At 41.5% G+C, this 27,892-nt stretch overlaps 1 protein-coding gene across 4 annotated transcripts in view; it reads left to right on the plus strand.

Annotated features, from left to right (window-relative positions):
* Positions 1-27,892, plus strand: part of KIF13B (kinesin family member 13B) — a 132,762-nt gene that overhangs the window by 92,873 nt on the left and 11,997 nt on the right. For 2 of the 4 annotated variants that reach the window (XM_064651151.1, XM_064651152.1), the window contains exons 26-38: positions 898-927; positions 1,958-2,057; positions 2,342-2,468; positions 3,888-3,943; positions 4,975-5,099; positions 6,174-6,350; positions 7,888-7,980; positions 9,146-9,298; positions 10,536-10,613; positions 11,233-11,286; positions 12,149-12,169; positions 19,019-19,136; positions 19,395-19,528. In XM_064651151.1, coding sequence (XP_064507221.1) covers positions 898-927; positions 1,958-2,057; positions 2,342-2,468; positions 3,888-3,943; positions 4,975-5,099; positions 6,174-6,350; positions 7,888-7,980; positions 9,146-9,298; positions 10,536-10,613; positions 11,233-11,286; positions 12,149-12,169; positions 19,019-19,136; positions 19,395-19,528 — 1,266 coding nt within the window. Of the gene's footprint in view, positions 1-897; positions 928-1,957; positions 2,058-2,341; positions 2,469-3,887; positions 3,944-4,974; positions 5,100-6,173; positions 6,351-7,887; positions 7,981-9,145; positions 9,299-10,535; positions 10,614-11,232; positions 11,287-12,148; positions 12,170-14,854; positions 14,902-19,018; positions 19,137-19,394; positions 19,529-27,892 lie in introns of those variants that run through there. The other 2 variants (XM_064651154.1, XM_064651153.1) reach the window with 2 other exon arrangements.

The raw sequence follows: 27,892 nt of genomic DNA on the forward strand, positions 1-27,892 counted from the left end.
GAATCCTGGGGGCAGTTTTGGGCCCCTCAGACAAGAGAGACACTGAGGGGCTGGAGATTGTCCAGGGAAGGGAACAGAGCTGGGGAAGGGGCTGGAGCAGCAGGAGCAGCTGAGGGAGCTGGGGGGGCTCAACCTGGAGAAAAGGAGGCTCAGGGGGGACCTTTTCCCTCTCCACAATTCCCTGACAGGAGGGGGGAACCGGGGGTGGGTCGGGCTCTGCTCCCGGGGAACAAGAGACAGGACAAGGGGAAGCAGCCTCAGGCTGTGCCAGGGGAGATTCAGGTTGGATATTGGGAACAATTCCTTCATGGAAAGGGTTATCCAGCCCTGGCAAAGCTGCCCAGGGCCTTGTTGGAGTCCCCATCTCTGGAAATGTTCAAAAAGTTGCAACTGTGACACTTTAGGACGTGGTTTATTGGTGAAGATGGTGGTGGTGCTGTTTGATGGTTGGACTGGATCTTAAAGATCTTTTCCAGCCTTAATGATTCCATGATTCTCTGATTCTACACCAGACTGTGATTTTTCAGCACCTACTGTAACATTCACATTTCTCCTGCCTGTCCAGGATCAACAGGTTTCAAGCTGTTTCACTACAATTCTATTTTCTTGGTGCAATTTAAGTATTCCACTTGCTTTCAATTATTAAGACTCCTAATAATTTTATTACTCTGAATTTCTCCATTGTGATCATTGGATTGCTCTAGTTTGGGTTTAGATGAGCTGATAGCAGCAAGTGTCAGTGTGTTTTAATTCTGTGATCATACCATTGCTAAGCTCACACTTTTATGTAAGACTGCTAAAATTGCTTAAAATTGTTACACCTTTTGCATTCAGTGTAGTTTCCTGCTATCAAAAAAAAAAAAAATTAATGGCATGGTTTTGTATGTTTTGACCTAGGAAGAAGAGGATGAAATGGACAGTTATCAGGTAAAAATCTTGAATTCTGTCTTAAAATTGCAGGCATTTTCAGATTAAAACATGTTAGAGGAGGATCAGCATTTTCTTGATATGCAGAAGAGACAAAAAACTTAGGAACTTGTTAGATTGTTATTCTCCAAAGCCTGTGGTGGATGAGAGAGATGCCATAATGTGTATTTCCAGTCTAAAATCCAATTGTTTTTTGGCTTGAGGGCTTTGGGGGGAACTGCTGGGGCAGGGATGGATTCCTTATAGGAGGAATCAGTGGGAGTGGTGTGTCATGGTTAAGGACTGAGGTTTCCAGCTTTGCCACAAGGTGGTGGTTAGTGAGTTTGGGAGTAGTTTGGGGGCAAAGAACTGTATAAAATGAAATTTTTTTTCGTCTGGGTAGCACAGAAAAACAATTAGAGAAAGAAGTGTCTTGGGCTGGCAAGCAAAAAGTACTTCAAATAAGATGTGGAAAGTTGAAGTGTTGGGATTTGTGAAGAAAGATTAAGAGAACTGGGGTTGTTTAACCTCGAGGAAAAGACAAGGCTCAGGTGGGATCTTGTCTGTGTAAGTGGGAAGGGGTAAAGAAGGCAGAGCCAGGCTCTTTTCTGTGGAATCCAGGGAAAGGACAGGAGGCAAGGAATCTCCACATTGGAAACTTCAGTTATTTATTTTTTGATTTTACCATGGTGGTGGTCAAACACTAGTACATGTTGCCAGGAGAGGTTATAGAGTTTCCAACCTTGGGGATTTTCAAATCCCAACTGGACACAACCCCTGAGCAAGCTGCTGTGGTTGACCCTGCTTTGGGCACAGGAGGGTTGGACTAGACAATCTCCAGAGATCCCTTCCAACCTCAGCTTCTCTTGTGTTTCCATGCAAAGGAAAATAGGGAAGAGCAAAGCGATTAATTGGGGGTCTGCTCTGTCTTCCTGATCCTCTTCTTGAGTGCAGGATTAGCATAAGGGCTGGGGGAATGTGTAAGCCACAGATAGGAAACCTTGGCTTTCCTGGGTCAGTATTTAAGATGATTCCTTTCCCCCCTTTGCAGGACAGGGACTTGGAGAGGCTCCGTCGGAAATGGCTCTGTGCCTTAACGAAGCGTCAGGAGTACCTGGATCAGCAGCTGCAGAAACTTGTTGGGAAGCCTGGTAAGGAAAATGCTGTTCAGGGTAACAATGTGATAGACATGTGCATACAACTTTTTATGCTGATAGAGTGTAAAATTTAGAAAACAAGTTAAGTCTCTGAACTCGGTAATTTGCCTTCAGTGAAAGTAAAGTTAGAGAAGCCTGTATAAAGTTGGTTGTTGTGTGTTCCTTTGTGTGCTGAATTCCGAGCAGAGTGGGGTTTATTCTGTTCTGGGTGGTATAAAATCATAAGTATGTGATAGAGGCACTAAGAGCTGCTCTCTGTTGCCATCCTGCTTCTCCAGATAAAACAGAAGATGATGCAGATCGGGAGGCTCAGCTCTTGGAGATGAGGTTGACCCTCACAGAGGAAAGGAATGCTGTGATGGTCCCTTCTGCTGGCAGTGGGATCCCTGGAGCTCCAGCAGAGTGGTATGAGCACACATTGCCATGGGAGGAATGTAAAGATGATGCACTGAGCATTCCTGCCTTGGACTGTGGCCAGTTTTTTGCTTTCCTCAGTCTGGCCCCTGTACACTGTATGAGCAAAGCTGTTAAAATTAGGCTTCTTGCTTAAATTATTTTATTGGGTTATGTATCCCAAATGCAGAAATGCTGTTTGGTAAAGGATCCTGCTATTGATCAGGGTGTAATTATAACCTTCTGGAAAAAAAGGAATCAATATTTATTACCACTGCACTTACCATTTTAAAAAATTAGCTAATATGTTAATTACCTAGTTCATTCACTTAAAAGGCTGCTCCCTCCTAATAAAACTGCATCTCCAGGAGCATTTTGTTGTGCTGCTGGTTTGAGAACAAACTCTGTTTAGTCAGCAAGTGTTCCATGTAATTTTCTAAACTTTAAAAATAGTAGAGAACACTTGACTGTAGCTGCTGAGCTGTATCAGCTGTGAAGAACAACTGCAGATAAGGATTCGGGGTTGTGTCACCTCAAACCTCTTGTCTTCAGTTGCTTTCAACTTCCTGAATATCTTTCCTGAGCAAACCTTTAACAGTATTTATTGATGGAATTGAGTGTCGTGGAGTTTTAAGCTGGAGTTTGTTAAAGCCAGTGCTGCTAAAACCTAAAAATAGCAAATTCTTGTTGGAAACAAATCAGCCTTTACATCAAAGTGTTGGTTGAAAACAATGAAATATTCAGTATGATTCAAGCACCTTCTATGTTACATAAGACTCCAACCTGCTCCTGTTCACCATAAATTCATCAAGTTTATCATGAAAAGCCCAAAAGTCTTTTGTGCCCCATGTTACATTTCCAGTACCTTATTAATACTGTGTGGCTTAGTTTTTCATTCTAAAAACAAACAAAACACCACTTCTGTAACCTCTTCTTCCGTGACATAAAAGATGCCTTAAATAGCGGGTTTGGCTCTTAAATATGTGTTTTGTAAGAATGAGTAATAACTGTGTGGAGTGGCAGCATCAATGTCAGTTTGAAAACTTTAAGACTGGCTTTTCTGATTCTCTCTCTGCTGTCTTCCATCACTAATGCAGGGGAGTTTGAATTTAATAAATGTGTGTGTCAAAGTAAATAAACTTAATTTTGCTATTAGCATTTAAGAGGGGGGAAAAGATTTTTCGGAAAGCAAGAGGCCAAAGAAGATCATAATTCTAAGAGAGCTGGTATAAAAGAAACACCAATTTATTTGAGTCTCTCAGACTCTGCTACAGTAAATTAAAATAAGGCTGTTTGCCAAGGTTATCAGTGGTCTGGCTACAAATTACAGTTGTACCGAATGTAATGTCCTGTGGGTTTGTATCATCACAGACGTGTGCTGGGTAAATCTCTTACTTTAAATGCCACCATTGTCCCTGTCTTGCATTTTAGGACTCCTGTGGCTGGTATGGAAACTCACATTCCTGTTATATTCCTTGATTTGAATGGTAAGTGGCTCTTAAAATGACAGAGTACTTCAAAACAAACTTTATATAAACCAATGACGTTATGGAATTTCAGCAAACTAATAAAATTAAGAAATGCCTGGGATGGCAGGTAGATTAACTGCAGAGTGCACATTTTTCACTGAAACATATTGTTTAATGCTTCAAAACACACAGTATTATATATGGAAGGTTTTAATAATCCCGTGTTTCAATACATCCCAATACAAGATCCAGTTTGAACAATGTATTAGCCAGATACTTCTACCAAAAATGAGAAACTGGAACCAAGAAACCAGCAACCCCAAAACAAGTCCAGGGAGCCAACAGGGCCTAATCAGTCAAACAAAACCTTGTTAGGATGTTTAGAAGAGGGTTAATATTTGGATGGGAAGTGTCAGGTGAGAGTGGGGAGGTGGCATTCAGCCTGTTGGGAGGAGATCTGTGCTGCAATCTCCTGACACTGATGGTTTGTCCACCTTGGAAAGTGCATCCACAGATCCAATGGCTTCAGAGAGGAGCTGGTTAATAATTCCTTCATGGGGAGGGACTCAAGCTAGGACAGGTTAAGCTTCTCAAACCCCAGATTTAAGGTTTTGTTTAGTCATGATCTAAAAGTAGTGTTTTCACTTGTTCAACCAGCCACTTATCTTTAGTTAAAAATCCCACACCACCTAGCTTATGGCAAATGACCAATGTATTTCATGTGTATGTGTGTGTATGTATATATATATATATTTATATATACCTGCAGGCAAGGAGGGGATGTTTGCAACTGAGAGTCCTCACATAACAGAGGACTTTAAAAGGCATGTTTGAGTCTGTGTCCCCAAATCTTTGTGCACACTTTCTGTATAGAAATGAGACTCTTTTTGAAGGGGAACAATGCAGGAGCTTTTCTTTCGTAGGTGGAGTGGAAACAGCCAAGCTGGGGAATTGGTGATGGAAATGTGAATTTGTGTCTTACCAGATGTTTTTAAAGGGGGATAATTGCTTTGTGTCTCCTCACCTTCCACATTCCCTTCTGTTTGTAGCTGATGACTTCAGCTCCCAGGACAACCTGGATGACCCAGAAGCTGGAGGGTGGGATGCTACTCTTGTTGCAGAAGAGGAGGAGGAATTCTTTGAGCTGCAGATTGTGAAGCATCATGACAGTGAGGTAGGTGAAGATACAGACCAGTGTCTTTAGTTTAGGAGTCTTTTAATTGTTCTCTTTATACATTCACCTGTGAAAGCAGTGCAGCAAAGATGTTTCTTATATGAGTGACTTTGTGTTTTTAGGGAATAATCACTAGGAGCATAATCATGATTTGAAAAATAGTAAATCCAAGCGTTCCAAAAGCTTGAGATTCAATATGTGTTTAACAAACCAAAACCCCTGAGCAAATTAGAGTACAGGAGCCCCAGCTGAAAAAACCAAACAACCTTAATTGTTAACATATGAACCTCTGCATTGTTACACTCATTGTCCCCCATTTTGCCACATAACTCTTGGTTTTACAGCTTTACAATTGCTTGTTTAGAATTTTTTGCTGTTAGGTTTAGAATCTCTGATTTACTTTTTTCCTTAAAATTTTGGTCCTTTCTCTGAAACTTATTTTTTCTTATATTTTTACAGGAGCTTTATTCCTGGTGGTTTTGGTAGGTTTTTTTGTTCTGGTTTGTTTTTAAAGTCTGGAAAGATGGCTACTAAGCTATTTTTCTTATGGCTTAAAAATAAACCACTTAAATCTTCAGTAATATATGTATTTTAACATTCAGGAAGAAAAAATCCAGCTTTTGCTGTATTGCTAGAAATGTTTCAGCAAAGTTACTTCTCAAATACAAACAGGAGAATTTTTGTGGTGTGATGGAAGATTTTCACTGCAATCTCTGTTGCTCTCTGGTTTATCTTAATAAATTAGGCCAAATGGTCCTGCAGTTCTGCATATTTTATAATTTATTTGCAATGATCCTGGGTATTCAAAGCTCTTTTTTCAAGAGGAAATGTTCCAGAGTTTGAGCAAGTTGGCATTTTTAATCCCAACGTCTTCACTTGGCGAACTAATCTTGATTTTTAAATGGCCTCTTCTAAAGTGCAGGGGATTTTTTCTTCATAGGGAGCGAAACGGAGAAGCCGACTCTCAAAATTTATGTATTATGTATTTTTCCTAATTATGCTTAATTAATTATAGTTAATTATACACCTAATTATGCTTATTAGAGGATGCATTTTTTTTTCTCCCCTTTGCAGGTGAAAGCAGAAGCCTCTTGGGATTCCACAGTCCACGACTGTATCCAGCTCAGCAAGGGAACGGCAGCGGATGAGAGGGTTTATCTGATTGTCAGAGCCACTGTCCAGCTCAGCCACCCTGCAGAGATGCAGCTGGTGCTGCGCAAGCGCATTTGTGTCAACGTCTATGGCAGACAGGTAGAGCTTTTCCAGTCCTTGCCACTTGCTGGGACTCTCATTTTCTTGTCTCTCCCTTCCTCTCTGCCCCAATGGAAGCACCGTGTCGATGGCATCCATGGAGACGCTGAGCTGCCAAGTCATTTTCATAGTCTCTCTTATATTGTGGGTGATCATGCAGTTTGGTTTTAAAGGCACCTAAGAGTGCGAAATTTTGTCATATTTGTACTAAGTCCTAAGTGTTTTATCCCCCATCACTGGAAAAGGTAGGAAGAGTTAATTTCTCATGAGCTCGGAGTTCATGTTTTGCAAAAACTAAAGCAGGAAGAGTTAATTTCTCACAAGTTCATATTTTGCCAAAACTGCATCAGAAGAAACGTGTGTGTTTCCCTGCTCCTGCAGCATGTTCACACATTGCTGACTAGTTCTATTCGTGCATCCAGGTATTTAGAGATAAACTAGGAATAGCTGGAGGAGAAATCTCTTTGTGCTAATTTGTCAGAAGTTAATTGCTCTTGGTCTTTTTATGTTTTCCAGTTGGTTTGTGCTCTTACAACAATGTGTAGGTGAGAGCAGGGTGTTTGATAAATGGAACGCAGCAAGGTTGTCATTCCATTTGCAGCATCATGTCCTGAAAAATACATAAATCCTGAGAAAGATGGGGAGGAAGAGTTGGTTCAGCATTGTCTCAGAATCCCCTGGCAGTGATAATGACAAAGCAGAAAGCCTGAATTGTTATTCTGGTTGCACATGTGTAGTTAAAATGTGAAGCAAGAGCAAAGAGAAGAGGTGCGGTCACACCCAGAAACCCTGTAAGCAACTCCAAACTGCTCCCAGTGCTGGGAAGAGAACTACAGTTCTTGGTGTTTTGACCAGACAGAAGCTTTTTCTCAGCAAGGGACCAGTGAATTTTTGTCATCTAGAACTGGGGGAGAGTATCGAACAGATAAATAATTCCAATAATGCCAATAATTCCAATTGTGTTAAGTCTTCATCAATTCTGGTTTCTACAGGTTTAGTCGATGCTGGGTTTTGCCTTCATTTGACATAGAATCTTTGGCTTTCTGGCTGTTTTTCTGAAACTCTCCCTCAATAACCTTTCCCGGGTGTTGTTCTCAGCAGCATCTTTGAATGACTCATCTCTGCATTAATTCACCAGGCCAGTTCTTAACCCTGCAAGGCGCCAAGTCAGCATAAACAATGACCATGCCCCTTAAATCATTCTTCATAACGATCTCTTTGGTCAAGAATTTAATGTCTGTACTTGTCAATATTCAAGACAAGTCACCTAGGGCTCTGTTAGAGGGAAAAAAACCCCACCTCTCAAACTAGCAGATGCTTTGTGTGCTGGTGAAGCAGTCACCTTGCAGGGAAGCGAGTGAATATTTTCCGTGTATCTAAAATACAAACAAGCAAATTGTTTTCTCCAAGTTAAAATCTTTGACTCTTACATATTTATTGGTTACACTTTTCCACTTGGACTTCTCTCATTGCAAACTGTGTTTATTTCAGCTGAAATCTGTTAAACCCATGCTCTCCTTTGGTTGCCTCCCCACAGGGCTTTGCACAGAGTTTCCTCCGAAGGATGTCCCCTCGAAGCTCCATTCCTGGCTGTGGTGTCACTTTTGAGATAGTCTCAAACATTCCAGAGGTGAATAATAAACCAGAGTGTCTGAAACTGGGCTAAGAGCCTCTAACTTTCTGCTTTTCCCCTTACTTTGAGTGTGCTGGCTCTTGCTGCTGCAACTGTGGTTTGTAAAAGTTGAAGCATGTTCCTTCACACGCTGTGACTTAGCAGCAACCTCCATCTTATCAGTGTCACTGTGTATTTTGTTGACTGAGCATCTATTTGCTCAGCTCCTTGAAGAAACATTTTAAGGAGAGGGGGGAAAAAGAGGAAGTAAAACTGGGGGGGTGAAGTGCCTGCTGTAGGGAGCACGAGAATCTGTAAAACATGACAAAGTGGCTTTTTTCTCCGTGATGTCTTTATGCAACTCTTGATTCCTGAGCGTGTTCCTAGTTAGATGCTAATCCTTTCCTTCCAAAGAGATGCTCTATCAGAGCACTTGGAAAAACATTAACACATGAAGAGCCAAAACTCTGATTGCTGCCTGACTCTTTTGTATTCTGCTGCAATTTGCACTCTGTGTTGAAATGTTTCTCTAGCAACGTTCTATTTTTTTCTTGCAACACACTCGAAATTCTGTTTTCCTCTCAGTTTAGATAACTCCCCAAAATGCTTGAGCACTTTTTAATTATGAAATATCTGAATGCAGCCCTTTTGCTAATTAATAGCAACGTCTTGCTGTGAGACTCAGATTAAAATACCTCAAAAAACTCCAACAATAACCAGGTATTGCTTGAGATGTCTGCGACAGGGGTAGGAGCAGCCATGCAGGTTCCATGGCACAAGGCTTATTTTTAGATCAGAATCTTAGATTAGGTATTAGGAAGAAATTTAGAATAGATATTAGGAAGACATTCTTTGCTGTAAGGGTGGTGAGGCCGTGGAACACATTATGGACTCCCCATCCCTGGAAGTGTTCAAGGGCAGGTTGGACAGGGCTTGGAGAAACCTGGGATAGTGGAAGGTGTCCCTGCCCATGGCAGGTGGTGGAACTGGATGAACTATAAGGTTCCTTCAAACCCAAACCATTCTGTGATTCTCTGATTCTGTGATTCTAATCTGCCCCGGAGCTTAAGTACAAGCGATGTTAAATCGGTGCCGCGTGGTTTAAAAACACATTTTTTTCGGGGCCGATGTGGGAGATTTTTTGTTTTATTTTAAAAGCTGTCATTTCTTTTCACCTTCCCAGGATGCTCAGGGAGCTGAAGAGAGGGAGGCACTTGCCAGGATGGCAGCAAACGTGGAAGATGCAGCCTCAGCCGACTCTGAGGCCTATATTGAGAAGTACCTGCGGAGCGTCCTGGCCGTGGAGAACATCCTCACCCTGGATCGGCTGCGCCAGGTCTGGCTTAGGGCTGGAGCAGAGGAAACACTGAGAACATCTATGGCAGCACAAGTGTTCTCCTAAGTGCTCACAGTGGCTAACAACCAACCCAAAAACCCCACTCCAGTGCACACCTCAGCCTCCCAAAGTGGGCCTGTGGCAAACATCCAAGGAAGCAAATGTAGCTCCTCTTTGCAGAGATGCCCTCACTCAACCCCCTGCAGGATGGATGGGGCTTTATATTGAGTGCTTGGTTTGGTTTTCAGTCTGTGCATTATTGTTCAGAAAAAATAATTGTGTGGCATTAGCTTTTGATTTCTGAGGCTTTAGTAGCAGTTCTGAAATTACCAGTAGAATTTTTGACATTTTTCCCCACATCTTACCTTGTAGTAACCAAACCCATTCTGTCCCAAAGTGGGCCTGTGGCAAATATCCCAGGAGGCAGATGTAGCCCTCTTTGCAGAGATGCCCTCACTGAACTCCCTGCAGCACAGATAGGTCTGGGAGTTTTATACTGGATGCACTGTTATGGGATTCTTGGTTTGGTTTTCAGTCTTTGCATTATGGTTCAGAAAAAATACTTGTGTGGCATTAGCTTTTGCTTTCTGAGGCTTTAATAGCAGTTCTGAAGTTACCAGTAGATTTCTTGTCATTTTTCCCCATGTTCTACCTTGAAGTAACCAAACCCCTTCTGTCAATAAAAAAGACATTGATTGGGTTAATTTTAAGTGCTATAACTCGATCTGTTTACCAGGAAAAATGCAGGAGAGAAAAACATTTATGGAAAATTGTTCTTCTGGGTATGAATTATGCAAGCACAAAAGAAAAGTTATGCAAAACAAGCTCCAGCTTGTGCCTGCCCGCTATAAATTCACGGTGAAGTGTGATGCACTCTAAATACTGAAAGCAAGTTTCCTGTCATTTATAATTAGTTTAAAGGATTAAAATAGGAGCTCAGCCTGGAAAAGGAAGTCAGTCTTTGCATCTCTGTCATCTCCTAGAATCAGGACTAGCTGTAAAATCCTGCATGTGTCAGTCAGCAAAATACTAGATGTTAAAGTTTATCCACTCTTAAAATTTTAGCCACTTTATACACAGATTTTATATTACAGTAAATTTTACGGGCAGGAGCCTGGGCAAGAAAGGCAGTTTAGAAGTATTTGTCTCATATAGACAAAACTATCCTGGGATGATCAGGGCTCAAATTCTTGCAAAACATCATATTTTCTTTGTGTTGCTTCTCTGTGATTGGCAGGAAGTTGCTGTGAAAGAGCAGCTAATGGGAAAAGGAAAACTCTACCGCAGGAGCCTGAGCTCTCCCAACGTGAACAGGGTGAGTATTCCATGCTGGAATCTGCAGCAGGTCCACTCTTTCAGTTCCAGGTCCTTATGATGCCAAAGTCATGGACTATAGCAATGAATTTCCTTCTTTTTGACCCTTCTGTGCTATTTGTGATTGAGATCAAAGTGCAGACAAAACCTGCACATAATCCTGCTTTCATCATACAGGCAAGTGTGCTTGGAAGCACCTCCCTAAATCTGGAATGTCTGAAAAAGCGACATAAAAAGAACTTTGCATCTTTTTTTTCTGAACACCGGAGATTTTTCATTTACTTGCCAAGTTGAAGAATTTTTTCCCTTTTTCTTTAGAAGATTTGAAGTTACAAGTATTTACTGAACTTAGAGTTTGTAACAGCATTGTGCATAAGAAAAATGAGTCTTCTGCTGTCCAAAATTTGGAAATAAATCCTTTGATAGAACTGGTAATCAAACTAGTCTAAAATTGTGGCTCCTCCCAGGTCAATAACTGAGATTTCACCTTTTCTCTCTTGGATTTCAGTTCTGCTTTAACCACAAAACTATTTCTTTTCAGCCTTATTAGTCAAGAGGAATATTTATGAGTTCTTGAAGTTCTTGTTAAGAAATAATTTGACTTTTCTTAACTATTTCAGCTCTCTGCAAGCCGCCAAGATTTAGCACCCCCTTACAACCTGAGCAGTAACCGGGTGAGTACCTGCAGGAAATCCTGGGAATCTTCAGTAGGAAAAAGCAAGTGACTCCACCACACCAGTTACAAGGGCTTAAGTGGGAAACATCTGTAAAAAACAGGGGCAACATCCATGTGCTGCTGTATCCTTGGGACTGTTCCTAGGATGTAAATAGGTCTGGATGTGCTGCACTAGACCTTTCTGGGAAAATTCCCAGGTCTTTGTCATCCCAAGCACTGTGGGATGTACAAGGGCATTGTCAAGCTAAAGAGCTCTTCTAAAGCTGTCACCTCTGTGGATGCAAATCTTCTGGGAGTATGGGACAGATTTGGGTTCATATATAAGTTCAGGTCAACATCCAGGACAGAAAAGTCCTATGAGGAGTGTCTCTGACCTTCCAGTGGCCTTAGACTTGTGGTGGGTGATAATTCAGCCCATCCCACTCTGTAAAATCACCAGGATAGATCCAGAGTATTTCTTTAAAAGGGGAAAGATTAAATTTAAACTTATTTTCCAAATCCTAGATAAACTGAAAGGTCCCCTCCTGATAGATATTCTGCCCAGCAAGCTTGTAGTCATTTTAAAGGGGAGAATCTGGTGGTGACAAGGCATTTTAATGCATAATGCAGTTGCATGGAATAATAGAATTTTGATGTAGTGCTCCAGCTTTGGTTGCTAAATCTGCTACATCTGATCCATGTAGGGAATGCTAAAACATGTGCAGGTGATAAAGTGCTTATAGCAACTTCTATTTGGAGACAACTCTGGGATGCTTCAATATTGTAGGTTTGTAAAGCCAAAACTTAAAGGGCAGAGCTCTTAATGATTTCTGTTTTTCTCCTCCCTTCCCCTCAATGATTCCTCTCATTGCATGTTTCAGAGTCCAAAGGTCCCAGCAGAGGTAATGCATTAGGTCCACCTAATGAGTGGGATAATAATTTTATCTCACTATAAAGTTTATTTTGCTCACTCACGTGCTTTTATTTCCTGCTTTGAGGATGCTGCTGGTGGTGTCTCGTTTGCATAGTGCACAGCAAAGGAGTTTTTCCATTGAAAAGCTGGTCATTAATGCAGAGTGAACTGGTACAAAGCAGAGAAGTTTCTCCTTGGGTGCATCTGATGGTTTGTTACAGAGCTGGAGCTGTTTAGTGCCATTTTGCCCAGATTTTTGGACATGGTGAAGTTATTTTGGAAATGGCCCCATCTCAGCTAAAAAAAATAGACATGAAAGCAAGCAAATATATAAATATATGCCAGTCATGTGGACATTGGCCTGGAGATAAGATAAACCCTAACACTTTCCTTCCAAATCCTTCTCAAGCTTTATGGCTTTTGTAGTTCAGTGTGAACAGCTCTTGGTTTCTATGAACTAATGATTTTAAAGTAACACTGGGCCAATGGAAAACACGTTTATCCTTCGTTTCATGTTAATGCTCCCGGAGCAATGACTCTTTGTCCCAAGTTTTGGTTAACTGGAGTTAGCTGGTAGTGGCTTGCATGAGGTTTGGCAGCTCTTCCCGTGGTTGTAGGTGCTGACAGACACTGTTGTACTGCAGGAACGTGGAGCTGGGGTGGTGGGGATCATCCCTTTGCTTGCAATGAGCTTCAGTTCAAGGCACTTGTTACTCAGGACATGGAGGGTGCAAACTCCTCAGCTGGAAATTTGCGGTTTCAAATGAATCTCTGGTTCCAAGGCCAGGTTGGACAGGACTTGGAGCAACCTGGGACAGTGGAGGTGTCCCTGCCCATGGCAGGAGAGTGGAATGAGATGGTCTTTAAGGTCCCTTCCAACCCAAACCATTCTGTGATTCGATGGTCCAGTTTCCATAGGGGGATGAACAAAAGCTTTTGTAATCACAGTGAAATATTAAACAAGTTCTTAAATGTTCCTGTAGCATACAGACATCATAAAGCTCACTGGTGATATCAGTCCTGTCTGTTGTAGCATAAAGGACCTGAGAATGGCTTGATAGGCAGAGCTTTGGCTAAGTTGGGTGTCTTTGTCACTTGGTGAGAGAGTTGGTTAGAAAAGAAGTCTTCTCCAATATTCATGTATTGTTATTTTCCCAGGAATTTGGTGTTGTTTACAAATAACTATGAGAAGTTAATCTAAACAAGGGATATATTATATCATAAGAAACACCAGTCACAGGGTAGTAACAGCACCTAGAATTGGGTGCAGAACTAATGTGTCAAACCTGTGTACTTAATATTAATTATTTCATATTAGTGGGAGGCCTCAACATGTTCCAGATTATTCCTCTCCTTAACTTTTATTCCATGACTTCATTTCTCTATTTTTAACATGGTTGTTCCTTGCATTCCTGCTGCCTTTACCATGGATTTTTAGCTTTGTGGAAAGGGGCTCTTGAGTCTCATTCCTCTTACATGAAGCACCATCCATGCTGGTAAAGTTTGGAATGTGGATGCTGCTTCATTCTCCAGCACTGTGAAGAGCCAGGACTCATTCCCCTAAACGACAAGAATATTGAACAGTTTGGGATAAGAAGTAAAGATGGTGTTGGTGCAACTAAAACAGGCAGCTTGGAAGTTTCCAGAATTATGGCCTGGATTCCTCTTGCAGACACAATTGACTGATTTTTTTCTAAAAACACAGATGGATGATCACACCTCCATGAAGAGCTGGAAAAGCCCTTCTCCAGGACTGGAACAGAGGTGTGGGTTTGGCACATTTTGGAAGAAAAACATGAAAGGATATCTCTGTGTGCTGACACCACAGAGAGCTTCCACTGGGATTTTTTTTAAATAATAACTCATAAAATTAAGCTGCTTAACTGGCTGAGAAGGCAAGGAGATACCTTTGAAATTCACTTCAGAAGACAGTCTGATGGACTATTCATATTCTGTTAACAGGACTCCATGTGGTCCCACCTCTTAAGTTCCCTCTGCTTGCTTAAATGAGAAAAAGCCAATTTTTACTCCTGTTATCACCACAGATATGGCTACAGGAGAGTGAGATGAATTTGATTCCTTCTTGCACATCAGCACATGTCAGTGATGCAGGAGCACAGAGTGTCTCAGTAGTGATGTAAGATAGAGATGAATTTTTGTGTTCCAGGGCGCTCGCGTTGGAAATTTAAGTTAATTAAATTTACTTGGAAACTGAATTTAAAAACTGAGTTGACTTAGCTGGATGAATCAGATGCACAAAGAATGGAAGGCACCTCTGACTTGTTTTACAGGTCTTCTTCAGACTAAATCACATACTGATGAAAAATTTCATGAGTTGTTGTTAAAACACCTTTACACAAAGAGCCATCCTGTCTTGGACAATCATCCCTCCTTTCCCAAATGTCCAGTATATGTAGCTCAAAAACCAAATAAGACAAGATTGTGCCACTTAACCTTCAGGTTTTTCTGGGAACCAGAGTTTTTTTTCAGCAAATTGATACCAGGTAGATTGAATTTGAATAATCTTGCTGTTCGTGAGAACAAGTGCCTTTGTCCCAGCTGTGTGTCCCAGCTCTGTGCTTGTATTTAAGTGCTACATGGTCACCTTTTCCTAAGCCTTTGCTGAACTGCTAAAATAATAAAAACACAAGAACTATTCATTTCTCTTACCCAGTGCCTGCATTTTTAATGGTCTGTCAACCTCAAGAAAAGATTTGTCAGGTAAAGCCTACAGATTTCTCAGGTAGTGATCACCCCTGTTTGCCCTAAAGATTTTGTGCATGTTGGGGGTGACCTGGAATAAATTCCATGGGGGTTTTCGTGGAGGATGTGTGAAAGAAGGGAAGGCAGAGGAGAAGAAGGAGAAGGCATTAGAGAAACAAACCCCTTTATAAACAGCTCTGCTTTAAAGTACATCAAGGGACACACACTCTTCTGGTGGCTATTTTTGATTTGTTAATTTAAGTCACTTGACCTCTGTTTGGTCACTTGGCAGAGACCAAATATATTCATGAAGTGATGGCTCCTCTGGGCAAATGATTTACAAGCTTCCTTTCTTTCTCTCACCACCCTTCTTGATGGGGGAAAGATTCACAGCACTTAAATAATAGTCATTGCTTAGATTTAAAGTTTTAAGTCTTTCAGTGCAGATGGGAAACTTGGGAAGTTCATCAAGTTAATATAGTTAATAATTCTTTTTTTTTTTTTTTTGAGATGGATTATCTTTCAACCCAGCTTAGTAAAGTCAGTCATTCATGAACTACCTCTTGCCTCTGCAGATTCTGTGCACAACAGTTGACCCTTTCAGTTGTCTCCAGTGTTTTCTTTTGCAAATATTTCTGCATCTGTTGCCCTGGTTGACCTGATTTTAATGGTTTGCTTTCATCGTGGAGTTGAGCCTCTCAAATCTGACCTTCAGTCCAAAAGGATGATCTTTCCATTCTCTCCAAAGCAAGTGTTATTTGAAAACTCAACATGCTTAAAGTATATGATCAGAGAAGTCCTTTTCTCGAGGCATATTCCTGTCTTCATTTTGTTTAAGCTGGAAAAATACTTAAAATCATGTAGAAAATGTAGTCATCCATGGTATTAAAGCTAAAGCAAAATTTCCAAAAGATCTTGAGAAAAAAGGCTTTTCCTAAGGAAGAAGTCCCTAAACATAACACTAAACACTAAACATTGCCATTCTGAAATGAATATTCTCAAAGTGTTTTGCTGATTTTTACCTACTCCATTTTTTTTTCATCCTTCCCAAACAGGGTAGAAAGTCAAGAGACTTGCCTGAACTCATTTTTCTTGGTACAGTCAGTGAAGGGCACTTCTGACTCAACAAATCATGATTCAGGAAATGATTTAGTTGCTCCTTACCTGCACTGAGTCCATGTCCTAGTAAGCTGGGATATTCTTAGTATTTGTAATATCCTTGCTGTTTCTTATGTCTCTGTGGTCTCCAGAAGCACTTAGACTTGGCTTAAGACATGTCACCTTTATCCATTTGTCTGAGATACAAAAGGAACACTAATCAAGCTTTGTTATGTCCTCCAAAAACAAAGCTTTCAGATGCTTTTCACTCTTCCATAGTTCTTTATCTTAATCCAATGCCAACATCTGCCAGGCTGGTGGCAGAACAGACCAGAAGGCAACAAAACCAAGTGGTATTTCAGGATTGTTTTGAGTCTTTTGAGGTTTGTTTTGAGTCTTGTATTTTTTTATTAAACTCCTCCAGCACCACTGAGCTGGTGCCTCTAAAAAATACTGAGTTATATGAGATATTTTCCTGGTCTGCAGAGAGTATGAACCATTTTCTCATGGTTTTGACTCTTCTCTTGCAAACTAATTCACCAATGGGAGCCAGAGACTTCAGGAAATATTTCACATCCCAAAAAGAAAAGACAGGTTGAGCACAGTCTGAAGTTGCTGGCTGTTTCCAGGGTGGCTCTCAATGTCTGCACGTGAAATTATTAAAATATCAGGATGAGAAAAGCAGCCTCTGAAGCAGTATTTGGAATGGATAGAAGTGGGACAGGGCTGCACGTGGTGAGGCCACCTGAAAGAAACCTGCACTCATAGAAACACAAGACTGCAAAAGCCTAAAAGGAGTTTGTGGATGAGGAGTAGGAGAGACTGTTTCACAGAAGCATTTGGTGGAATTTTCCAGACTTTCTGATGTAAGACATGAATGAGTTGCAGGTCAAAGACAGTGCTGAAGTTGGGGGCTGAAGGTATGGGTAGAACAGCTCTGCCATCTGTGCTGGTGGAGCAGGAAGGGCTTAAACACCCAAGTCCTCAAAAACACAAGACTAAATAAACCCCTGGTGTGTCACTGCTGGTCCCAGCCTGGGTTCCCTCAGTTGGACATTCAGGATGGCTCAGAACTCAGACATCCATCAGCCTTTAGTTATCCCAAATTTTACTTCCCAGATGCAGCCCCTGTCTCTGCATCCAGCAGGAGGGATGTGAGTCCTGGTTGAAGTCTGAAGTCCTGCCAAAGTGCAAGTTACTTGCTATTCAAAGCAGGGGAGCTTTGATGGGACTAACCTATAGATCCAAATGGAAATGATTTTTGCCCTGGGCTGCTCACTGTGACCTTCAACCCATTGGAGAAATCTATTCCTCCTATCCTGGCTTATTTATTATTTGTGAAACATTCATGGCTTGGAGTTACAGTTAAGAATAGTTTAGCTGCCTGTCGTTTCTCCATTCAAGGTCAGATTAATTCCTTGCATCCAACAGTGTGAAGCTTCTTGAAAAGGCACTTTCCCCCCCTCTTCCTCCAGGAAAAAAATATATTAAACTTCTGCTCTGGGATGGAGCAGGTTCATCCATCCCTTGTTACTCCTTTTGAGTATGTTCACTGTACCATCTCACTGCAAAAGTATTTTTATTTCTGTTATGTCTTTTAAAAAACAATCAAGGTTTAGGTACAGTATAACCCAGATGAGTAGAGATGTTGTACCAGCCATAGAAAAACTCTTTGAAAAAATGGGATAAAATCAGTTTGACTGCACCATCCTGTCCTTGCAACCTCTATTTTCTGGAAAGGTGAAACTTTCCAAGCTTTTCCTGAGAGGACTTTTTCCACGAAACACTGAGATTTCTTGTAGCACTTGAGACTGGATGCTTTTGACCGCTAGACTCATAAATGGATGTTGAATTGCCTTAAGGTCTCCTATAAATTAAGTAAATTAGAAGGAGCTGCTTTGGCAGGCATTGCATGTGTGCCTCCCATCAAAAGTTTGCAGGACAACCACGTGGATTTTGGTGCCTCTGCACAACTAATGTGCTCAGATTGGTGAAGGAATTCACTGTCCTGTATCCACATGAAACTTCCAGCAGAGACACATTCTGGACAGTCACTTGGTGTAATCATTGCAGATAAATTTTACCTATTAAGGATGATAGAGTTGGGGAAAAATGGATTTGGCCACGTGGATTCTTGACACCCGTGTGCCAATGTGAAATAGTGCTTGGGGATTCTCCTTGTTAGCCAAGATCTTTGTCCTTGAGCCAGTTTCTGGCTCTAAGGTTGAGATGAAAACCACAGTGGACCTTTGTAAAAGCCAGAGAAATCCCCCTCCATGTGCAGAATTGTGTGCACCTCCCTTAGGATCCATGAGAAAACCCAGCTAGAGAACCCTGGGATCTTGGGAAGGCAGATGACCTGCTGCTTCTCAGTCTCTGTTTCTCCCTACCTCATCTCCACTCAGCCTCTTCTAGGTCTGAAATCATGTTTCATCTTCACTAACCATGTCAAAACTCTAACCTGTCTCTGATGGATCTTTTTCCTGGCTTCTGGTGTCCACAGCTTGTTCCTTTGTATTCCATCTCTGTCTTTTCCAGGCTGTTAGAAAACTTGCAGTACTCCAGTTGCTTCCTGTTGATCTTGAGCTCATCCTTTCTCTGACTCCAGGCACAAACATGCAGCCTTTAGGTCTTGTGTTTCTTATCCTGTTCAGAGCTCTGTGTGTCCTCACCCCTCTCTGACACTACATTCAGACCCCACTCATGAGTAGATACGCAAAATATTCAGGAATTTCGGGTAGACAGTATTATATTTTCACCTGGTTGTAACATTCTCAACTTCCAAAACACAGCTGAGTGAAATATCACAGCTCTGAGGTCTAAAAATAAACTTTTCCTGTGCCTTTATGCTGAGAGTGCTCCATCTTTGCAGGGCTGGGTCTTCCACCTGAAAGTGCCTCCGCGGAAGGGTCTTTCCTCAGCTCTGGAATTCTGACCTTTGCAAAGGGGCTGTGCAGGCTGGTGTGGGGTCTCAGTATTGCTGTGCTCTTGCTGGGGGTGCCATCTTGGAAAAATACAACTTTTTTTCCCCCTCTAGGGTCGATGGGAGAGTCAGCAAGATGTGTCCCAAGGTGCCACAAATTCCAGTAGAGGCATTAGTCCATCTCGTACCTCCCTGCCGGGCTCTGGGCAGCAAAACCACTCTCCTGATCCAGGTAAAGAAATTCTTACAGCTAAGAGAACTTCCCTGAAAGTGTAGTGAAGCTACTGCAGTGCCAGATAAAGCTGAGCTGCTCTCAGAGAGTGCTTTTCCTTGGCTAATTCTTTGACCACTGGAAGATGTCATCACAGACTAAAAAGATAATAGTGTGATAAATTTTGTTGGGGGGGGTTGGGTTGGGTTTGGTTATTTTTTTTTTTTCTTTCCCCAAATAATAACTGTTGTAATTTTGTAATGTTATTTTTTCCAACAGGTATTGGTAGCCTGGCTGCTTCCTACCTGAATCCTGTCAAGTCCTTCGTGCCTCAGATGCCAAAGCTGCTGAAGTCTCTCTTTCCTGTTAGAGATGAAAAAAAGGGCAGGCAAACCTCTCCCCTTGCACAGCAGGTAAAGCATTAAATCACCCAGGCTCTGCAGCAATCTTGGTGAGTGCTGTTAGACTTGCTGGCAAAGTGCTGTTTTATATGTTGTTGCAGAGCAAACCAAGCTTTTAGTCACAGCAAAGCCTCGTGATGCATTTCCCCTCCACTGTCCAGAGATAGTGGAGCTGTTTGAACTTATTGATACACTCTGCCCACTTGGCTTTTTACAAGTGCCAGCTCCACTCCCAGGGTGATTTATGGGGCTCCCACTCGCAGCAACAATAGTAAAATTTATGAAGTGCACTTAGTGTTGTTTGGGTATTGCCAAGAGGGAAATGTAATTCTATTTTTAATTTGTTGTTTCATATGCCCTTCCCTCCCACCCCTTACCCCAGCTCGTGTCACCTTTTACCATCTTCTGCTCTGTACTTTGGGCAGTTGCTTTTGTTCATTCTCATCTGTTCCACGTGTCAGGGAAATACTTGATTCCCTTATTGGTTTGGATGTTGGGCAGCAAAGCTCCACCTGCTCCAGATGTGGCTTCTGTGCTCTGAGTTAATGCATGGTCAAGCTGACTAAAAATAAAGCTCCTGTCTTTGAAAAAACATCAGATGAAACACAGAATCCCATTATAAATAATATTATCTCCTTTATTTGCAAGGTTCTGGTTTATTTATAAAGCAATAGTTCTCTGTAGTGTAACTCTGGAAGGTTTAACAAACTGTTGGGAAGATAAATCTGGAGCCAGATCTCATGTTAAAGTTTTTAGGGGTCTATTCTGTCCCTGCTTTAACCACCCAGGTCATTCTGCTGTCAACTTGTCTGAAGTTCTGGAAGCTCCTAACTTGTTAACTTAGACCTCTCCTCACCCCTTGCCATGCAGACAAAATGTTTTAAAGAGTTTCTTTCTCAAAACAAAGCAGAATAAACCCTGAAATCCTCAGAAAAACTCTTTTTTTTGTGGTTGTATCCAGGCATTCTGTTGCATTTTTGCTACAGCTAAACTTGCTGTTGCAAGAACATCCCAGGACTGCAGGAAGTTGTTTTGGCATCATAAAAGTACAGTAAATATTAAGTAAATAGAGCAAAAATAAATCCACTAGCACTTAAGTATTTTTAGAAGTAACTTATTACACATGTAGCACAAATGAGAATAAGGCAGATTTAAAATATTTTTGGTTTGACTGGGGATTTATTCTCTACAAAGTAACAAAAGGAGCAAATTTTACTTATCTAATTTAATGCTTTGCCTTCTCATGTTGCCTTTTGCTTGGTGTTGAGACTGGAATCATATAAACCTACTCATTTATGAAATGTAGGGAATTAAAATGAAGACAGTGGCTTTCTTTACAGGTATTTGGGTATCAAAAGATGCAAATAGATGCTCTTTACAATTGCAGTGAGAGCCTTTCACACCTTCTTGAATTCCTACTGAACCAATGAGAGCTGAGATGAGAAATGAGGCCTAATTTCCTGTCTCTAGTCTAACCACCTGTTCCCACTCCTTTACTGTTCAAGATCAGTCATGTATTGTTTGTCTGGAAGTCACTTTTTAAACTACAGAGACATCTCTTTAAAGAGATTTTAATTTCTGTTATGGATTACTAAGGCAAGTCAATCAGATCGTGATCTCAACACTTTTTAATAGGAGGGAAAATGCTATAAATGCTTTGGTTTTTAAAAAGATAAAAGCTGATCTATAAAGAGGAGTGTGATGCTTTAATGCTTGGTTGCACTGGGGAGCAAACCAGGTTTTTCCACGACCACTGGATCTGTATAACATAATGAAATGGTAAAATTATTCTCTAGTTTTGTAATAGAACAAATCAGTTGTGTTACAAATCCAGTGGTTTGAGAGGTTTCTACGTATTCTTTGGAGCTCTGTCTGTAAGGAAACATGGTTTCTTCACTCTTTGTTAGAAATCCCAGTGAGTCACTGAATATCCTGAGCTGGAAAAGACCCACAAGGATCAAAGAAAGTCCAGCTCCTGGCTCTGCACAGACACCCCAAAATCCCACCCTGTCTCTGACAGCGTTTTCCAAACCCTCCTTGAGCTCTGCCAGGTTTGGTGCTGTGCCCACTGCCCTGGGGAGCCTGTTCAGTGCCCGACCACCCTCTGGGGGAAGAATATTTCCCTAATCCCAACCTAAGGAAAGAAGAGAGAGCAAAATCAGAAGGAACTGCTCCAGAATTAGCTGAGAATTTGTGCAGCACAAAAATAAAGAGGTGCTGTTGCGGCAGGGCCGGCTGGAAGATCATAAATATCCCCTCTCATAATCTTTCTTGCTGTTCCTTTCTAATGGCCTGAGGATGCAAATGTGGGCAGAGGAATTGAGCTGGAGGGGGTGATGGATGGCCCTGGTGCCTGGGGGGACGTGGGGGCTCTGGGGGTCACTGCTGGGCAGGCAGAGTTAACACCTCATCGCTTACCTGCCACGGCAGGGCAGCCAGCCAGGAGTTCCTGGGCAGCTGTAGGAAACTGTGCCACGGAGAGGACACAAAAATGATCTTTCTGGGTCTCAGAGAATACAGAACAGGGCATCATGTGTGCTATGGAAGGATAAAACTTCAGTGCACAGTGGCAGGGGACATAAATGAATGTGCAAGGTGGGAGTAGGTGAGTGATGAACTACAAAAGTATAAAGGGAAGGAGAACCCAAAAGGATTTTTCAGCTTTAATTGCAAAGGAATCTACCCCCTAACTGGGAAGTGATGGAGTTTTCTTGCTGTAAACAACAAACTGGGAGAGGAAGGTTCAGGAATAGAAATGACAAAGCAAATGGAAGGATCTAAATCATCCTTTCCCGGCTAAAAGCTGAGATCTGGGGGGAGGTTTAGGTTGGTTATCAGTTTTTCACCCAGGGGGTGGTTGGGCACTGGAACAGGATCTCCAGAGAAGTGGTCACAGCCCTGAGGCTGCCAGAGCTCAAGGAGTGTTTGGACAACGCTCTCTGGGACAGGGTGGGATTGCTGGGGTGTCTGTGCAGGGCCAGGAGTTGAACTGAGTGATCCTTGTGGGTCCCTTCCATAGCAGGATATTCTCTGATTCTATGAAAAGCAAATGAGCTGATATGTAACAACAGGTTTTTGAGCATAAATACCAAAAATCTAAGTGGATCCATTTAGTACTTTCCCCTGATTCCTCAAACAACTACAGTGAAAGAGAAGGTCCAAAGTTCTTGTCAAGCTCCTTTTTCAGTGCATGTTTTGATACTTTATTTGATGGTACTTAATTATCTAATGTCATTTAAACTTGCTCTGGAAAAATGCTGGTGAACCATCGTGAACTGGCTGGCCCAGATGTTGAATTAAATTTCCAACATGGTATAATTGAATTATCAGGGTTAGGTGGCTGTACAGCTCTGCAGAAAGCCTCAGATGCATTTTGGTACTCCTTGTAAGCAGGATCTTATGGCTAAAGGTGATTTTAGTGCTTCTGAGCATCATTTCCAAGGGAGGAGGACTTCACCTTTCCCAGGTTTATAACTGAAGTTAAGTTCATCATGACCAAGCAACATTCCAAGTGGATGTGATGCCAAATCTCTGATTCTGTGTGAGTAAACAAGAGATCAGTTCTGATCAGTCGTTGAGAAAATACCCTTTTTTTATTATTTTATTATTTTAGCTGCTTTTTATTTCAGTTGTACCACTGCTCAGACTGGCATCAACCTTGAAGCGAGTGAGCACACACCGAATTACCTTCACAAAATGATCTTTCCTGGTGCTGTTTGTGTTTGTATTGGTTGCTTCAGTTTCAAAAAGAAGCAGAGAAAATACAAAATACCTTTTTTATTATTTTATTTTTATTATTTTGCCAGCTTTCTATTTCAGTTGTGTCATTGCTCAGACTGGCATCAACCTTAAAGCGAGCAAGCACACACTGAATTACCTTCACAAAATGATCTTTCCTGGTGCTGTTTGTGTTTGTAGTGGTTGCTTCAGTTTCAAAAAGAAGCAGAGAAAATACAAAATACCTTTTTTACTATTTTATTTTTATTATTTTGCCAGCTTTCTATTTCAGTTGTGTCATTGCTCAGACTGGCATCAACCTTAAAGTGAGTGAGTACACACTGAATTACCTTCACAAAATGATCTTTCCTGGTGCTATTTTTGTTTGTACTGGTTGCTTCAGTTTCAAAAAGAAGCAGAGAAAATAGAAAATACCCTTTTTTATTATTTTATTTATTTTATTTTAGCTGCTTTTTATTTCAGTTGTACCACTGCTCAGACTGGCATCAACCTTAAAGCGAGTGAGCACACACTGAATTACCTTCACAAAATGATCTTTCCTGGTGCTGTTTGTGTTTGTACTGGTTGCTTCAGTTTCAAAAAGAAGCAGAGAAAATACAAAATACCTTTTTTACTATTTTATTTTTATTATTTTGCCAGCTTTCTATTTCAGTTGTGTCATTGCTCAGACTGGCATCAACCTTAAAGTGAGTGAGTACACACTGAATTACCTTCACAAAATGATCTTTCCTGGTGCTATTTTTGTTTGTACTGGTTGCTTCAGTTTCAAAAAAAAAAAAAAAAAAAGCAGAGACATTCCAGTCAAGGTGGTGGCAGTGAACAAAATTGCTGTCTTTGACCTTCTGAAGCAAGTTTAGTAACTAATCTGGAGAATAATGAACCGCAATTAATGAAATCTGCTCTCGTATTCAAGTGTGTTTCTCAGACAGCACATAAAATAATTGAAAGAACTTCCTGCTCTCTAATTAGTTAGATTGAATTAATTTGGCATAATAGGATTCTTTATGTAACTGGCAGAACGGCTTCCGATGAAGCTGTTTATGTACCTAAAAGATTGGTTTCTGATGAAGCTGTTTATATACTTTAAAGTTAGAAAATGCCTATTGCCTATTTTCTCCCTTATCTGATGCCTTTAAATTAATTGCCAGTAGTCTGTAAATAAATTTTAAAAAAAGCCAAATATTTAAACCTTTTTCCATGGCTGGAATTGCTTTTTATTTCCCAGCTTGTTCTTTAAAAAGCTCACAGAAGTGTGAGATTTAGAGCCTTCTGACCCTCATTGCTGATGGGGAAAAGTGCAAAATACTTGTGTAAAATATGCAGGTGGGTGAGGAATCAGGGTTTCACCTCTCTGTGCTTAATTGTATGATGTAGGAACTGAAGTTCCTTTCTTTACTGATGTGCTGAGGCTTTCCTGGTGTGCACCAAGCAGAATTCCTGGTCTTTCCCTTATGACCCCGTTGATCTCCAGGAACTGCCCGTGTAATTACATTTTAGGACATCACTGGGTGCCAACATTAAAAATGTACATATGAAATTCAGCTTCTGGATTTTGACATTGCCATGGCAGGAGCAAAATTCCCGTGAGCAGTTTGGTGAGTGGATTTTGGTCACCTTCGTACTCAAGAACCACGTTGGATGCTCAAATGTCTTTTTACTGGCACATGGCCTAAATGAGAAGTCTTAAATCACAGCTATCTTTAAAAAAAATAATAATAAACTCCTTGAATATCCATGTGCTAATGTAATTCATTTTTGTTTCATGGTGTAGAAATGTGGTGTAGACACAGGGAGAGAGAGGGCAGCTGTCAGTTCTTTTCTCTTTCACCTTCTCATGCAGCCACAGTAATTAATCTTAAAAACTAATGAAATGCAGTTAATGAAAAGCTTTCTAAATAGACAAAACCCCTTTTCTGGCAGTCCATTAAAAAAATAACAGTTTCATGGATGGCCATGGTGCACAGTATAATTGCTACAACTGACATTCCTTAATCAAATCTAAATAATGTGGCCTTGGAGAACCTTCTTTAACATCTTGAAGGCCCTTTTTTTTTTTCAGAGTTTCAGAAAGAAACTCATTTGAATGCTATAATCAGCATAACTCACCAGATCCTCTGTGGCCAGCTGAGCTCATATGTGTCCCCTTCTTGTGACTCAGTTGTTGGTGTTTTGATTTCTTTCTGAGCTCAGTTTTCGCTCTCATCCTCATACAAATAGTTTTTAATGAGAATGAGGATGGAAAAGTGGCTCTGAAAGCTTCAAACCACTCAAACTTCTTTAAGAACCAACTTAAAAATGGTGATGAGTTACCCTTTTAATCTGCCAGGACCTAGAAATGAAGTAATTTAGCTGCACAGAAGATGGTACGGTTAATTTTGCATAAAATATACCAGAAATGGGGAATTCAGAAGTCACAGGCTGAAATGTTCCCCATATGGAGAGTGGAATAAGAGGGGTTTGTTTGGGTTAATATTTAAATTAGTCTTTAGAGAATAAAATGAACAAACACCAAAAAAATCATCAAACCAACTTGTACTGGGTTCCAGATCTCCTTTTGGAAGGCAGGAGAATTTCTATTTGAGTGATAATTGACTTTCCCCTCAATTTTAAAATAATTTAGAGAGGAATATTGTTGGGGGAGGACCTTTTTAAAATGGATTCAACTTTTTCTGGCTGTGCCCTATGGGATTTGGAATTCATCCTGCATTTCTGTGGATGTCTTGTGCAAGTATTTTACCCAGAGTGCTCAAAACTGATTTAAATCTGTTTAATGAACTGTTATGCCCCACTGCAGAACTTTCCAGTAGATGCTGTTAAAAAATTATGTGATCATAAGTCAGTGTGAGGGTCCCTGAGCTCAGTCATTCCTGTCTGTGGACGGGAAAGCACAGGAAAAAAGCAGTGGAAGTTTTGGATAATCCCCTTTTGGGATTGCATCAGCTAAAACCTTGGCTAAACCATTCCTGGAGCTTGGAGGATAATTCTTGGATGCTCTGGCCTGATCTGTTCTGTCACTGCCACTGAACTTTGTCCACAGTGGGTGTTAACACTGAAGGATTTTCATCCAGTGACATGAAATCAAAGGCTTTGTACTGAAGTCATCAGTCACCATTGCCAGAGGTGTTTTACAAAATGTTTAATGGCACAGAAATACCAAATGTGTTCTTCTGAGCTCTTAGAAGAGGTGTCCATTGTAGATATGTAAAAATGGTATGAAAAAGAGTTCATTCAGGATTAATTTTGGTGCCTCTGTAAGTGGGGTGAGATGCACAATTGCTTTTCCTGTTCAAGCTCAGCAAGAGAGACCAGGTTGGTCTCTCTTTTGGTCACCTCAAAGTATGTGCAAAGTGACCTCTCATCTGACCAGAAAATGTGCACTCTTAGAAATCAAAAATTTATGAATCATCATGGAATGGTTTGAGTGGGAAGGGACCTTAAAGATCAGCTCATCCCACCCCCTGCCATGGGCAGGGACACCACCCACTAGTCCAGGTGGCTCCAAGCCCCATCCAACCAGGCCTTGGACACTTCCAGGGATCCAGGGGCAGCCACAGCTTCTCTGGGCAATCTATTCCAGCTCCTCACCACCCTCCCAACCAAGAATCCCTTCCCAATCTACCATCTCTCCCTGCCCTCTGGCAGTGGGAAGCCATTCCCTGTGTCCTCTCCCTCCATCCCTTGTCCCAAGTCCCTCTCCAGCTCTCCTGGAGACCCTTTAGGCTCTGGAAGGGGCTCCAAGGTCTCCTTGGATCCTTCTCTTCTCCAGGTGAACCCCCCCAACTCCCCCAACCTGTCTCCAGAGCAGAGGGGCTCCAGCCCTTGGAGCATCTCTGGGGCCTCCTCTGGACTCTCTCCAGCAGCTCCACGTCCTTGTGCTGTCGTTCCCCAGGGCTGGAGGCAGCTCTGCAGGTGGGGTCTCACCTGAGGGGGTAGAGGGGCAGAATCCCCCCCTTCCCTGCTGCCCAGGCTGTGGGATCAGCCCAGGACATGGAGGGTTTTGGGGCTGCCAGTTGAGCTCCTTTATATCCTCATAAACTCACTGCAGCTCTGAGGAAAAAGCCAATTTTTGTTCTACAAAGATTCAAAGATGCTTTAAAGTGAATTGCTTTCATGGTCCCTCTTAGTCCGTGTTTTGTCAGCTTGGTTGAGGAAATTGTGCCAAAAATTATCACTGTAAAAGGGTCATGTTTTGCCAATGGATAAATATATATATGTCTCGTTTAGCAGTCTACAAACATTTAATGATAGAATTTGGCTCTCGATTCAGAAATATTTTTCATCCAGTAATGCCTTCACAGAAAGTCAAACACTTTTGTTTTCAACCTTCCCACCAAGAAACTTGACTCCATTTCATCCCCTGGGTCTGGTTTGGTGCCCTTCCTGCCCCACTGAGGGTGTTTCTGCCCATCTGCTTCTTGTCAACACCAAAGCTGGGCAGGTGCCACTTCTCATAATTGCTTTTTTTCTCCGTGTTTTTCTAAATGTTGCTTGGCAAAGTTACTGTAGTTTGGAGATCTGTCATCCTTTCAGGAGGAGAACTTGATGGGGAGTGATTAAAGAGTTTTTCTCTTTTGCTGTTTTCTCTCTTTTGCTGTTTGATACCAACTGGAGTTTTAGATTTTTGTGGATTTGCAGGCT

Source organism: Pseudopipra pipra, chromosome 3, assembly GCF_036250125.1.
Source record: "Pseudopipra pipra isolate bDixPip1 chromosome 3, bDixPip1.hap1, whole genome shotgun sequence".
Taxonomy (NCBI): Eukaryota; Metazoa; Chordata; class Aves; order Passeriformes; family Pipridae; genus Pseudopipra; species Pseudopipra pipra.